This window comes from Pelobates fuscus, chromosome 3 (assembly GCF_036172605.1).
Source record: "Pelobates fuscus isolate aPelFus1 chromosome 3, aPelFus1.pri, whole genome shotgun sequence".
Lineage (NCBI taxonomy): Eukaryota > Metazoa > Chordata > Amphibia > Anura > Pelobatidae > Pelobates > Pelobates fuscus.
In genome coordinates, this window is record NC_086319.1 from 426,964,751 (window position 1) to 426,980,532 (window position 15,782).

Consider the following 15,782-nt stretch of genomic DNA (forward strand, 5'->3'; position numbering starts at 1 on the left):
AGAAATAGATAGATATAGATAGATAGATAGATAGAAAGAAGGAAATAGATAGATAGATAGATAGATAGAAAGAAGGAAATAGAAAGATAGATAGATAGAAAGATAGATAGATAGATAGATAGATAGATAGAAAGATAGATGGATAGATATAGATAGAAATAGATAGATAGAAATAGATAGATATAGATAGATAGATAGATATAGATAGATAGATAGAAAGAAGGAAATAGAAAGATAGATAGAAAGATAGATAGATAGATAGATAGATAGATATAAATAGATATATAGATAGAAAGAATGAAATAGATAGATAGATAGATATAGATAGATAGATATAGATAGATAGAAATAGATAGATATAGATAGATAGAAATAGATAGATAGATAGATAGAAATAGATAGATAGACAGACAGATATAGATAGATAGATAGATATAGATAGATAGATAGATAGATAGAAATAGATAGATAGATAAAAAAAGATAGAGATAGATTGTGTGTGTGTATGTTTTTAACAATATTTATTTACAGTGAGTGTTTTGTATACAAACACTATATATAGAGATCTCTCTATATATAGTGTTTGCATACTTACTTTGGGTTCCAATCTATTACTAACATAGAAAGCCTCTCTGACCCTGCCACAATAGATAGAAATAGATAGATAGATAGATATAGATAGAAATAGATAGATATAGATAGATAGATAGATAGATAGATAGAAAGAAGGAAATAGATAGATAGATAGATAGATAGAAAGAAGGAAATAGAAAGATAGATAGATAGAAATATAGATAGATAGATAGATAGAAAGATAGATGGATAGATATAGATAGAAATAGATAGATAGAAATAGATAGATATAGATAGATAGATAGATATAGATAGATAGATAGAAAGAAGGAAATAGAAAGATAGATAGAAAGATAGATAGATATATAGATAGATAGATATAGATATATAGATAGAAAGAATGAAATAGATAGATAGATATAGATAGATAGATATAGATAGAAATAGATAGATATAGATAGATAGAAATAGATAGATAGATAGATAGAAAGAAGGAAATATATATATATATATATATATATATATATATAGATAGATAGATAGATAGATAGAAATAGATAGATAGATATATAGATAGATGGATATAGATAGATAGAAATAGATAGATAGATAAAAATAGATAGATAGAAATAGATAGAAGGAAATAAATAGATAGATAGATAGATAGATAGATAGAAATAGATAGACAGACAGATATAGATAGATAGATAGACATATAGATAGATAGATAGATAGATAGATAGATAGATAGATATAGATAGAAATAGATAGATAGATAGAAATAGATAGATAGATACAAAAAGATATAGATAGATTGTGTGTGTGTATGTTTTTAACAATATTTATTTACAGTGTGTGTTTTGTATACAAACACTATATATAGAGATCTCTCTATATATAGTGTTTGCATACTTACTTTGGGTTCCAATCTATTACTAACATAGAAAGCCTCTCTGACCCTGCCACAATAGATATAAATAGATAGATAGATAGATAGATATAGATATAAATAGATAGATATAGATAGATAGATAGATAGATAGATAGATAGAAGGAAATAGATAGATAGATAGATAGATAGAAAGAAAGAAGGAAATAGAAAGATAGATAGAAAGATAGATAGATAGATAGATAGAAAGATAGATGGATAGATAGATAGAAAGATAGATGGATAGATATAGATAGAAATAGATAGATAGAAATAGATAGATATAGATAGAAATAGATAGATAGATAAAAAAGATATAGATAGATTGTGTGTGTGTATGTTTTTAACAATATTTATTTACAGTGTGTGTTTTGTATACAAACACTATATATAGAGATCTCTCTATATATAGTGTTTGCATACTTACTTTGGGTTAGGAGGGATGCCGTAGGAGGGGGGCGGGCATAGACAGCGAGCTGAGCTGTCAGTCAGCTCAGCTCGCGAACGCGCATTCCGCGCACATGCGCAGCGGAGCGCTCATTCAATGCGCTCTATGAAGAACCTGATTGGTGCAGCGCAAAACCGCGCATGCACACCAAAGAGCGATGACGCTTCTCAAAGAGAAGCGTCTGATTGGGACCTGCGATATCGTCATTTTGACAAGTTCATATAAAAGCAAGAAAGAAGGCTGGGGGACCTTTCCTTCTTGCTTTTATATGGTGACTATAGTGATCCTTTAAGTGTCCTGATAACATATTACATTTACCACGTGTGGAAGGAGCTGTGCCTGGTCTTGGTCTCAGGACTGGTTTTGGACCTTTCCGCAGTCTAGTGATGGACCTGTTGGCCTCTGGATCAGCAGCTGGATTGCTGATTGTTTGTTCAATCTCCTTTTGTCTGCTAGGGCTGCAGATTGTCTTGTTCATCCCTGGTTGTGTTTCAGTTCTGACTATCTTCTCCCCCGTGCTTCTTGTTTCAGGATTACTAAGTGGCCGGTTGGTGGAATGACTGGAGATACGAAGTGCTGTTTGTGGGAGTTTGGTGATAAATTTTTTCTCCACATACTTTGCTCGTATCCAGATCTCCTTCTCACTGCTAGATATAGAAGTTACACACATGTTGCTGTAAAATATATTTATTTATGTTTTTAATAAAAACTATTTACTTAATATTAAACTGTGAATCCGCCTGTCATGTCTAGTTTATTTCTGCAGCAAAATTCTCCATCATGCAGGGTCCTTCTCCACATCTACCTTGAGTCCATTACGTGTTTAATAAGGTCCTGCCATTAATCTACCCATTCTCTTATAACTACCACACATCAAATCAAGGTCTAGTATCACATGTCTTATAACAACGTGGCATGAAACAACCTCACGCCTAGCCACTCAGGGTGACAGGAATTTATAACAAGTAGACCTGCAAACCTTCTCTTACTGGATATTGCACAGAAACCCATTGTGTCAATAGGTCTTCAAACACACAAGGATACTCCAAGGCTTGTGCCAAAATCTGGAGTGACTTCAAAACGAAGCCACCTCTCCAGCATTCTACCTCTGCTCTTCACAGCTCCATTCCACCTCTACCCCTCTAACTCTCTTACCTCTTCACCATTCCACCTCTACCCCTCTAACTCTCTTACCTCTTCACCATTCCACCTCTACCCCTCTAACTCTCTTACCTCTTCACCATTCCACCTCTACCCCTCTAACTCTCTTACCTCTTCACCATTCCACCTCTACCCCTCTAACTCTCTTACCTCTTCACCATTCCACCTCTACCCCTCTAACTCTCTTACCTCTTCACCATTCCACCTCTACCCCTCTAACTCTCTTACCTCTTCCCCATTCCACCTCTACCCCTCTAACTCTCTTACCTCTTCACCATTCCACCTCTACCCCTCTAACTCTCTTACCTCTTCACCATTCCACCTCTACCCCTCTAACTCTCTTACCTCTTCACCATTCCACCTCTACCCCTCTAACTCTCTTACCTCTTCACCATTCCACCTCTACCCCTCTAACTCTCTTACCTCTTCACCATTCCACCTCTACCCCTCTAACTCTCTTACCTCTTCACCATTCCACCTCTACCCCTCTAACTCTCTTACCTCTTCACCATTCCACCTCTACCCCTCTAACTCTCTTACCTCTTCACCATTCCACCTCTACCCCTCTAACTCTCTTACCTCTTCACCATTCCACCTATCCTCTCCAATATTCCATCTTACTTCTTCACATTCTCTCTTCACTAGTTGTCAGGGTTTCTTTGCTGTTTTAAACAGCAACCCTTTCTGTTTCAGTGACTGAGCTTTCAGCTGTAATTACTATCAGCTCCTTCAGCATGTTGCCACGGTTACTCACCTGAGAATAGTAATCAACCCTGCTGCTAAGCAGTTCAGCCTATTTAAGCAGCAAATCCCAGAACCTCCTTGCCCTTGCGTGGTTTCCTGTTCCCCAGAAGTCTCTTTGTTCCTGTGTTTCCCGTTTGTTCCTGGTTCCTGACTCCGGCCTTGTTCCTGACTCCGCTGCTCTCCGTGCTCCTGATCCTGGCTTGTCTGATTACCCGCTCTGATGACTTACCCCTGCTTGATTCCTGGACTTTGCTTTTTGGTTATTTATTAATAAAGGTGTTTTTGCATCTAGTTCTGTCTCTGTCTGGTTCCTGGTCCCTGACACTAGTCCACCTTCATTGTTTTTCTTCTCCACTCTACCATTCCACCGCTCCACCTCTCTTCTCCACCAATCTAACTCCGATCAACAATTTATCCTCTCCACTGTTCTACCTTTCTTCTCTACATTAACAACTCTCCTCTGCCATTCATCTTTTCCTCTCCAATGCTCCACATCGCATATCTACCATTCTACCTCTCCCACTCTTACACTGCTCCTCTCTACCATTCTGCTTCTTTCACTGTCCTACCTCTCTCACTTTTCCACTGCTCCCCTCTACCATTCTACCTCTTCCTCTGTTCCACATCTCTACCATTCTACCTCCTTCTCTACCATTCTACGTCTCCAATTGTTCTACATCTCCTCTACCATTCTACCACTCTTTCACAACTATCTGAGCCATTCTCATTTTTTTATGATTTATGTTGGGCTTGTGTGATCTTAGAAAGCTGCAACTGGGCTGGGCCAATACTTCTTAGAAAACTATTTTACTCATGTGACAGTGGCCTGAGATGCGTTCTCCTCCCAATGTCACCCTCGTCCTGTCCTTTCATCCATCTCCTTATACATAAATACTTATCTCCCCCTTCCTGTGTCCATTGACTGCTTATATTGAAGCAATCGCCTCATCTCCCTCCCATCTCATCTGTTCATGACAGACTCTTGTGTGCTTCTACTACTTTATAAGAACTATATTATTAAAAATATGATATACACACACAATCCTAAAGCAATGATATCACATTGACAGTGCCCTATTGTGTTGTATACCCCACCTTCTATAGACTGTAAGCTCGTTTGAGCAGGATCCTCTTCGTCATATTGTTTCTGTAAGTTTTTTGTAATTGTCTCATTTATTGTTAAATGTCCCCCTCCTATAATATTGTAAAGCGCTACGGAATTTGTTGGCGCTATATAAATGGCAATAATAATAATAGTTACCGTGCACTGCTGGACGTTGGTTTCTTTATATTCATTTCTTCAATTCGAGCTTCGTAGATCCCATTAATCGTGTTGTTCCCAAGTTCACACATTAGCTAGAAAAGACAAATTTAAGTGTCCATATCCGATAAATCTTCCTCCCTTACACACAGTCTGCTGGCAACCAAACATGCCATGTGTACCCAGCATGCCACATACCTTGATTAGTTCTGGTTCCCAGGAATCCAGTGTTAGTGATCTCACCTTAGAGAAATGTACCCCCAAACTCCTGTGTGCAATAAGAGAGAGGAAGGTTTCAAACAGAGTATATATTTGTGTTTGTGTGCATTCGTTCTTTAAGGAGTTTGAGTGCAAAGGTCGAGGAGCTCAGTGTGCGCATTCCTGGGTGGGTGGAATTCAGTGTGTGCATTCCTGGGGGGGGGGGGATTCAGTGTGTGCATTCCTGGGGGGGATTCAGTGTGTGCATTCCTGGGTGGGATTCAGTGTACGCATTCCTGGGGGAGGAGGATTTAGTTTGTGCATTTCTGGGTGGGATTCAGTGTGTGCATTCCTGGGTGGGTGGGATTCAGTGTGTTCCATCCTGGGTGGGATTCAGTGTATGCATTCATGAGTGGGTGGGATTCAGTGTGTGCATTTCTGGGTGGGATTCAGTGTGTGCCTTCCTGGGTGGGATTCAGTGTATGCATTCCTGGGTGGATGGGATTCAGTGTATGCTTTCCTGGGTGGGTGAGGGTCAGTATGTGCATTCCTAGGGGGGATTCAGTGTGTGCATTCCTGGGTGGGATTCAGTGTGTGCATTCCTGGGGGGGGGAGAGGGGATTCAGTGTGTGCATTCCTGGGGGGTAGATTCAGTGTGTGCATTCCTGGGGGGGATTCAGTGTGTGCATTGCTGGGTGTGTGGGATTCAGTGTGTGCATTCCTGGGTGGGATTCAGTTTGTGCATTCCTGGGTGTGTGGGATTCAGTGTGTGCATTCCTGGGGGGAGGGGCGGATTCATTGTGTGCATTTCTGGGTGGGATTCAGTGTGTGCATTCCTGGGGGGATTCAGTGTGTGCATTCCTGGGGGGATTCAGTGTGTGCATTCCTGGGTGTGTGGGATTCAGTGTGTGCATTCCTGGGTGGGATTCAGTTTGTGCATTCCTGGGTGTGGGGGATTCAGTGTGTGCATTCCTGGGTGGGATTCAGTTTGTGCATTCCTGGGTGTGTGGGATTCAGTGTGTGCATTCCTGGGGTGGGGGGGGGATTCAGTGTGTGCATTCCTGGGTGTGTGGGATTCAGTGTGTGCATTCCTGGGTGTGTGGGATTCAGTTTGTGCATTCCTGGGTGGGTGGATGGGATTCGGTGTGTGCATCCCTGGGTGGGTGGTATTCAGTGTGTGCATTCCTGGGGGGGGGGGGGTGATTCAGTGTATGCATTCCTGGGGGGGGGGATTCAGTGTATGCATTCCTGAGTGGGTGGGGGTCAGTGTATGCATTCCTGAGTGTGTGGGATTCAGTGTGTGCATTCCTGGGTGTGTGGGATTCAGTGTGTGCATTCCTGGGTGGGTGGGATTCAGTGTGTGCATTCCTGGGGGGGGGGGGATTCAGTGTATGCATTCCTGGGGGGGATTCAGTGTATGCATTCCTGAGTGGGTGGGGGTCAGTGTATGCATTCCTGAGTGTGTGGGATTCAGTGTGCGCATTCCTGGGTGGGTGGGATTCAGTGTGTGCATTCATGGGTGGGTGGGATTCAGTGTGTGCATTCCTGGGGGGGATTCAGTGTGCGCATTCAAGATTCAGTTTGTGCATTCTTGGGTGTGTGGGATTCAGTGTGTGCATTCCTGGGTGTGTGGGATTCAGTTTGTGCATTCCTGGGGGGGATTCAGTGTGTGCATTCTTGGGTGTGTGGGATTCAGTGTGTGCATTCCTGGGTGGGTGGGATTCAGTGCGTGCATTCCTGGGTGGGTGGGATTCAGTGTGTGCATTCCTGGGTGGGTGGGTGGGATTCAGTTTGTGCATTCCCTGGTGGGTGGGATTCAGTGTATGCATTCCTGGGTGTGTGGGATTCAGTGTATGCATTCCTGGGTGTGTGGGATTCAGTGTGTGCATTCCTGGGTGGGTGGGATTCAGTGTGTGCATTCCTGGGTGTGTGGGATTCAGTGTATGCATTCCTGGGTGTGCGGGATTCAGTGTATGCATTCCTGGGCGCGTGGGATTCAGTGTGTGCATTCCTGGGTGGGTGGGATTCAGTTTGTGCATTCCTGGGTGTGTGGGATTCACTGTGTGCATTCCTGGGTGGGTGGGATTCAGTGTGTGCATTCCTGGGTGTGTGGGATTCAGTGTGTGCATTCCTGGGTGTGTGGGATTCAGTGTGTGCATTCCTGGGTGTGTGGGATTCAGTGTGTGCATTCCTGGGTGTGTGGGATTCATTGTGTGCATTCCTGTGGGGGGATTCAGTGTATGCATTCCTGAGTGGGTGGGGGTCAGTGTATGCATTCCTGAGTGTGTGGGATTCAGTGTGTGCATTCCTGGGTGGGTGGGATTCAGTGTGTGCATTCCTGGGTGGGTGGGATTCAGTGTGTGCATTCCTAGGGGGGATTCAGTGTGTGCATTCAAGATTCAGTTTGTGCATTCTTGGGTGTGTGGGATTCAGTGTGTGCATTCCTGGGTGGGTGGGATTCAGTGTGTGCATTCCTGGGTGGGTGGGATTCAGTTTGCGCATTCCTGGGTGGGTGGGATTCAGTGTATGCATTCCTGGGTGGGTGGGATTCAGTGTATGCATTCCTGGGTGTGTGGGATTCAGTGTATGCATTCCTGGGTGTGTGGGATTCAGTGTGTGCATTCTTGGGTGGGTGGGATTCAGTGTGTGCATTCCTGGGTGTGTGGGATTCAGTGTGTGCATTCCTGGGTGTGTGGGATTCAGTGTGTGCATTCCTGGGTGGGTGGGATTCAGTGTGTGCATTCCTGGGTGGGTGGGATTCATTGTGTGCATTCCTGGGGGAGATTCAGTGTGTGCATTCCTGGGGGGGGGGATTCAGTGTATGCATTCCAGGGGGGATTCAGTGTATGCATTCCTGGGTGGGTGGGATTCCGTGTATGCATTCCTGGGTGGGTGGGATTCCGTGTGTGCATTCCTGGGGGGGGATTCAGTGTGTGCATTCCTGGGTGTGTGGGATGCAGTGTATGCATTCCTGGGTGTGTGGGATTCAGTGTGTGCATTCCTGGGTGTGTGGGATTCAGTGTGTGCATTCCTGGGTGTGTGGGATTCAGATTGTGCATTCCTGGGTGGGTGGATGGGATTCGGTGTGTGCATCCCTGGGTGGGTGGTATTCAGTGTGTGCATTCGTGGGGGGGGGGGGTGATTCAGTGTATGCATTCCTGGGGGGGGGGGATTCAGTGTATGCATTCCTGAGTGGGTGGGGGTCAGTGTATGCATTCCTGAGTGTGTGGGATTCAGTGTGTGCATTCCTGGGTGTGTGGGATTCAGTGTGTGCATTCCTGGGTGGGTGGGATTCAGTGTGTGCATTCCTGGGGGGGGGGATTCAGTGTATGCATTCCTGGGGGGGATTCAGTGTATGCATTCCTGAGTGGGTGGGGGTCAGTGTATGCATTCCTGAGTGTGTGGGATTCAGTGTGCGCATTCCTGGGTGGGTGGGATTCAGTGTGTGCATTCATGGGTGGGTGGGATTCAGTGTGTGCATTCCTGGGGGGGATTCAGTGTGCGCATTCAAGATTCAGTTTGTGCATTCTTGGGTGTGTGGGATTCAGTGTGTGCATTCCTGGGTGTGTGGGATTCAGTGTGTGCATTCCTGGGTGTGTGGGATTCAGTTTGTGCATTCCTGGGGGGGATTCAGTGTGTGCATTCTTGGGTGTGTGGGATTCAGTGTGTGCATTCCTGGGTGGGTGGGATTCAGTGCGTGCATTCCTGGGTGGGTGGGATTCAGTGTGTGCATTCCTGGGTGGGTGGGTGGGATTCAGTTTGTGCATTCCCTGGTGGGTGGGATTCAGTGTATGCATTCCTGGGTGTGTGGGATTCAGTGTATGCATTCCTGGGTGTGTGGGATTCAGTGTGTGCATTCCTGGGTGGGTGGGATTCAGTGTGTGCATTCCTGGGTGTGTGGGATTCAGTGTATGCATTCCTGGGTGTGTGGGATTCAGTGTATGCATTCCTGGGCGCGTGGGATTCAGTGTGTGCATTCCTGGGTGGGTGGGATTCAGTTTGTGCATTCCTGGGTGTGTGGGATTCAGTGTGTGCATTCCTGGGTGTGTGGGATTCAGTGTGTGCATTCCTGGGTGTGTGGGATTCAGTGTGTGCATTCCTGGGTGTGTGGGATTCAGTGTGTGCATTCCTGGGTGTGTGGGATTCAGTGTGTGCATTCCTGGGTGTGTGGGATTCATTGTGTGCATTCCTGTGGGGGGATTCAGTGTATGCATTCCTGAGTGGGTGGGGGTCAGTGTATGCATTCCTGAGTGTGTGGGATTCAGTGTGTGCATTCCTGGGTGGGTGGGATTCAGTGTGTGCATTCCTGGGTGGGTGGGATTCAGTGTGTGCATTCCTAGGGGGGATTCAGTGTGTGCATTCAAGATTCAGTTTGTGCATTCTTGGGTGTGTGGGATTCAGTGTGTGCATTCCTGGGTGGGTGGGATTCAGTGTGTGCATTCCTGGGTGGGTGGGATTCAGTTTGCGCATTCCTGGGTGGGTGGGATTCAGTGTATGCATTCCTGGGTGGGTGGGATTCAGTGTATGCATTCCTGGGTGTGTGGGATTCAGTGTATGCATTCCTGGGTGTGTGGGATTCAGTGTGTGCATTCTTGGGTGGGTGGGATTCAGTGTGTGCATTCCTGGGTGTGTGGGATTCAGTGTGTGCATTCCTGGGTGTGTGGGATTCAGTGTGTGCATTCCTGGGTGGGTGGGATTCAGTGTGTGCATTCCTGGGTGGGTGGGATTCATTGTGTGCATTCCTGGGGGAGATTCAGTGTGTGCATTCCTGGGGGGGGGGATTCAGTGTATGCATTCCAGGGGGGATTCAGTGTATGCATTCCTGGGTGGGTGGGATTCCGTGTATGCATTCCTGGGTGGGTGGGATTCCGTGTGTGCATTCCTGGGGGGGGATTCAGTGTGTGCATTCCTGGGTGTGTGGGATGCAGTGTATGCATTCCTGGGTGTGTGGGATTCAGTGTGTGCATTCCTGGGTGTGTGGGATTCAGTGTGTGCATTCCTGGGTGGGTGGGATTCAGTGTGTGCATTCCTGGGTGGGTGGGATTCAGTGTATGCATTCCTGGGTGTGTGGGATTCAGTGTATGCATTCCTGGGTGTGTGGGATTCAGTGTGTGCATTCCTGGGTGGGTGGGATTCAGTGTGTGCATTCCTGGGTGTGTGGGATTCAGTGTGTGCATTCCTGGGTGTGTGGGATTCAGTGTGTGCATTCCTGGGTGGGTGGGATTCAGTGTGTGCATTCCTGGGTGGGATTCATTGTGTGCATTCCTGGGGGGGATTCAGTGTGTGCATTCCTGGGGGGGGGGATTCAGTGTGTGCATTCCAGGGGGGATTCAGTGTATGCATTCCTGGGTGGGTGGGATTCCGTGTATGCATTCCTGGGTGGGTGGGATTCCGTGTGTGCATTCCTGGGGGGGGGATTCAGTGTGTGCATTCCTGGGTGTGTGGGATGCAGTGTATGCATTCCTGGGTGTGTGGGATTCAGTGTGTGCATTCCTGGGTGGGTGGGATTCAGTGTGTGCATTCATGGGTGGGTGGGATTCAGTGTGTGCATTCCTGGGGGGGATTCAGTGTGCGCATTCAAGATTCAGTTTGTGCATTCTTGGGTGTGTGGGATTCAGTGTGTGCATTCCTGGGTGTGTGGGATTCAGTGTGTGCATTCCTGGGTGTGTGGGATTCAGTTTGTGCATTCCTGGGGGGGATTCAGTGTGTGCATTCTTGGGTGTGTGGGATTCAGTGTGTGCATTCCTGGGTGGGTGGGATTCAGTGCGTGCATTCCTGGGTGGGTGGGATTCAGTGTGTGCATTCCTGGGTGGGTGGGTGGGATTCAGTTTGTGCATTCCTGGGTGGGTGGGATTCAGTGTATGCATTCCTGGGTGTGTGGGATTCAGTGTATGCATTCCTGGGTGTGTGGGATTCAGTGTGTGCATTCCTGGGTGGGTGGGATTCAGTGTGTGCATTCCTGGGTGTGTGGGATTCAGTGTATGCATTCCTGGGTGTGTGGGATTCAGTGTATGCATTCCTGGGCGCGTGGGATTCAGTGTGTGCATTCCTGGGTGGGTGGGATTCAGTTTGTGCATTCCTGGGTGTGTGGGATTCACTGTGTGCATTCCTGGGTGGGTGGGATTCAGTGTGTGCATTCCTGGGTGTGTGGGATTCAGTGTGTGCATTCCTGGGTGTGTGGGATTCAGTGTGTGCATTCCTGGGTGTGTGGGATTCAGTGTGTGCATTCCTGGGTGTGTGGGATTCATTGTGTGCATTCCTGTGGGGGGATTCAGTGTATGCATTCCTGAGTGGGTGGGGGTCAGTGTATGCATTCCTGAGTGTGTGGGATTCAGTGTGTGCATTCCTGGGTGGGTGGGATTCAGTGTGTGCATTCCTGGGTGGGTGGGATTCAGTGTGTGCATTCCTAGGGGGGATTCAGTGTGTGCATTCAAGATTCAGTTTGTGCATTCTTGGGTGTGTGGGATTCAGTGTGTGCATTCCTGGGTGGGTGGGATTCAGTGTGTGCATTCCTGGGTGGGTGGGATTCAGTTTGCGCATTCCTGGGTGGGTGGGATTCAGTGTATGCATTCCTGGGTGGGTGGGATTCAGTGTATGCATTCCTGGGTGTGTGGGATTCAGTGTATGCATTCCTGGGTGTGTGGGATTCAGTGTGTGCATTCTTGGGTGGGTGGGATTCAGTGTGTGCATTCCTGGGTGTGTGGGATTCAGTGTGTGCATTCCTGGGTGTGTGGGATTCAGTGTGTGCATTCCTGGGTGGGTGGGATTCAGTGTGTGCATTCCTGGGTGGGTGGGATTCATTGTGTGCATTCCTGGGGGAGATTCAGTGTGTGCATTCCTGGGGGGGGGGGATTCAGTGTATGCATTCCAGGGGGGATTCAGTGTATGCATTCCTGGGTGGGTGGGATTCCGTGTATGCATTCCTGGGTGGGTGGGATTCCGTGTGTGCATTCCTGGGGGGGGGATTCAGTGTGTGCATTCCTGGGTGTGTGGGATGCAGTGTATGCATTCCTGGGTGTGTGGGATTCAGTGTGTGCATTCCTGGGTGTGTGGGATTCAGTGTGTGCATTCCTGGGTGGGTGGGATTCAGTGTGTGCATTCCTGGGTGGGTGGGATTCAGTGTATGCATTCCTGGGTGTGTGGGATTCAGTGTATGCATTCCTGGGTGTGTGGGATTCAGTGTGTGCATTCCTGGGTGGGTGGGATTCAGTGTGTGCATTCCTGGGTGTGTGGGATTCAGTGTGTGCATTCCTGGGTGTGTGGGATTCAGTGTGTGCATTCCTGGGTGGGTGGGATTCAGTGTGTGCATTCCTGGGTGGGATTCATTGTGTGCATTCCTGGGGGGGATTCAGTGTGTGCATTCCTGGGGGGGGGGATTCAGTGTATGCATTCCAGGGGGGATTCAGTGTATGCATTCCTGGGTGGGATTCCGTGTATGCATTCCTGGGTGGGTGGGATTCCGTGTGTGCATTCCTGGGGGGGGGATTCAGTGTGTGCATTCCTGGGTGTGTGGGATGCAGTGTATGCATTCCTGGGTGTGTGGGATTCAGTGTGTGCATTCCTGGGTGTGTGGGATTCAGTGTGTGCATTCCTGGGTGGGTGGGATTCAGTGTGTGCATTCCGGGGGGGGGATTCAGTGTTTGCATTCCTGGGGGGGATTCAGTGTATGCATTCCAGGGGGGATTCAGTGTATGCATTCCAGGGGGGATTCAGTGTCTGCATTCCTGGGTGGGTAGGATTCAGTGTATGCATTCCTGGGTGGGTGGGATTCAGTGTATGCATTCCTGGGTGGGTGGGATTCAGTGTGTGCATTCCTGGGGGGGATTCAGTGTGTGCATTCCTGGGTGGGTGGGATTCAGTGTATGCATTTCTGGGTGGGTGGGATTCAGTGTGTGCATTTTGGGAGGATGGGATTCAGTTTGTGCATTCCTGGGGGGATTCAGTGTGTGCATTCCTGGGGGGGATTCAGTGTGTGCATTCCTGGGTGGGTGGGATTCAGTGTGTGCATTCCTGGGTGGGTGGGATTCAGTGTGTGCATTCCTGGGGGGGATTCAGTGTATGCATTCCTGGGTGGGTGGTATTCAGTGTGTGCATTCCTGGGGGGGATTCAGTGTGTGCATTCCTGGGTGGGATTCAGTGTATGCATTCCTGGGGGGGGGGGGGGGGATTCAGTGTATGCATTCCTGGGTGGATGGGATTCAGTGTGTACATTCCTAGGTGTGTGGGATTCAGTTTGTGCATTCCTGGGTGTGTGGGATTCAGTGTGTGCATTCCTGGGTGGATGGGGTTCAGTTTGTGCATTCCTGGGTGGGTGGGATTCAGTGTATGCATTCCTGGGCGTGTGGGATTCAGTTTGTGCATTCCTGGGTGTGTGGGATTCAGTGTGTGCATTCCTGGGTGGGTGGGATTCAGTGTATGCATTCCTGGGTGGGTGGGATTCAGTGTGTGCATTCCTGGGTGGGTGGGATTCAGTGTGTGCATTCCTGGGTGTGTGGGATTCAGTGTGTGCATTCCTGGGTGGGTGGGATTCAGTTTGTGCATTCCTGGGTGGGTGGGATTCAGTGTATGCATTCCTGGGCGTATGGGATTCAGTGTGTGCATTCCTGGGTTTGTGGGATTCAGTTTGGGCATTCCTGGGTGGGTGGGATTCAGTGTATGCATTCCTGGGCGTATGGGATTCAGTTTGTGCATTCCTGGGTGTGTGGGATTCAGTGTGTGCATTCCTGGGTGGGTGGGATTCAGTGTATGCATTCCTGGGTGGGTGGGATTCAGTATGTGCATTCCTGGGGGGGATTCATTGTGTGCATTCCTGGGTGTGTGGGATTCAGTGTGTGCATTCCTGGGTGGGTGGGATTCAGTGTGTGCATTCCTGGGGGGGGGATTCAGTGTATGCATTCCTGGGGGGGGGATTCAGTGTATGCATTCCTGGGGTGGGTGGGATTCAGTGTGTGCATTCCTGGGTGTGTGGGATTCAGTGTGTGCATTCCTGGGTGGGTGCGATTCAGTTTGTGCATTCCTGGGTGGGTGGGATTCAGTGTATGCATTCCTGGGCGTATGGGATTCAGTTCGTGCATTCCTGGGGTGGGATTCAGTGTATGCATTCCTGGGGGGGGATTCAGTGTATGCATTCCTGGGGTGGGTGGGATTCAGTGTGTGCATTCCTGGGGGGATTCAGTGTATGCATTCCTGGGTGGGTGGGATTCGGTGTGTGCATTCCTGGGGGGGATTCAGTGTATGCATTCCTGGGTGGGTGGGATTCAGTGTATGCATTCCTGGGTGGATGTGTGGGATTCAGTTTGTGCATTTCTGTGTGTACAATTTATTTGTGTGTTCAGTCTGTGCTTATGCATGCAAAGGACATCTCCTGACCTGTGTATTCCACTGCACTCTATGCAGAGGGTAACCCCCAGGTTGATGCTTGCCCACTCAGGCTCCGCAGCACGGCAGTCACAGCAGGCAGCATTTCCAGGGACCCTCAGTACAGCATCCTGCGCACACTGTGCTCCCCTTTGCTGTGTGGGAGCCTCTACTTGGGAGCGGGACTGTCGCTGGAAAAACCAAGAAGGAAAGGTTTTCTGTGTAATAAGTGTGTTATTGCTAATGCCATGTTACATTAAGTTTGCAGAGATTGTCTTACTTACAAGGCTACCACTGTCACGTTTATTGTCACTGTATGCTGTTGTGATACTCCGTTGGACTGCACTGACCCACAACTGTAACACACGTTCGGACTCTGCCTGAAGCATGCATGACCTAAAACAATGCAAAAAATATTACTGTGTAACATAAACACACTCATACAGCTGCAAACATATCAATATTAACCCTGGTTATATATGGGATCTTTATACCTGGCATGTGATTGAGCAATTACATGCTTGGAAAATGTGTGTATCCGACCTCGTACTACCCAGTGACCGAGCAATGACACCCCTCGAACATACATGAATGAACAGTGACATGTCTATAACATGTAGGTTTCTGACATGGTCCTGAGCAATGACTCACCTTGGTTCTGGTACAATGTAGCAACAGAGCAATGACTCACCTGGAAACCAGTGAATGAGCATCGACATATCAAGGACATGCGAGCATCAGACCTGGTTCTACACAGTGAGTGAGCAACAACATGCCTGATCTGGTAACCTTGACTCTATAAGCATTGGTATCAGTGACAAGTCTCTTCAGCTGTGTCTGGTCATGTGTCTGGTTCTTGGCCTATAAAAGCCACTTCCTGTCTCTGTACCTTTGCCAGATTATTGTGGTTCCTGTACTCTCTAATCAAGCTTGTTCCTGTTTCTCCTACCTGTTGCTGATTTTGGACCGTTTTTGACTTTGCTGCTTCTCCTTCCCACTGACCTCGGCTTGCCTCACTACGATTACCATCTCTCTGTTCCAGTCTCCCATCTCTGCTTAAGACCAGAAGGCCACTCAAGGCTCAGGGGCTCAACCACCTGGGTAACGAGTGG

At 47.8% G+C, this 15,782-nt stretch overlaps 1 protein-coding gene across 1 annotated transcript in view; it reads right to left on the reverse strand.

Moving 5' to 3' along the window:
* ACAP1 (ArfGAP with coiled-coil, ankyrin repeat and PH domains 1) overlaps positions 1-15,782 on the reverse strand; it is a 292,765-nt gene that overhangs the window by 49,211 nt on the left and 227,772 nt on the right. The window contains exons 13-17 of the mRNA XM_063449848.1: positions 14,955-15,066; positions 14,683-14,861; positions 5,314-5,383; positions 5,116-5,210; positions 2,268-2,596 (exon numbers count right to left, since the gene is read on the reverse strand). Coding sequence (XP_063305918.1) covers positions 2,268-2,596; positions 5,116-5,210; positions 5,314-5,383; positions 14,683-14,861; positions 14,955-15,066 — 785 coding nt within the window. The remainder of the gene's footprint in view (positions 1-2,267; positions 2,597-5,115; positions 5,211-5,313; positions 5,384-14,682; positions 14,862-14,954; positions 15,067-15,782) is intronic.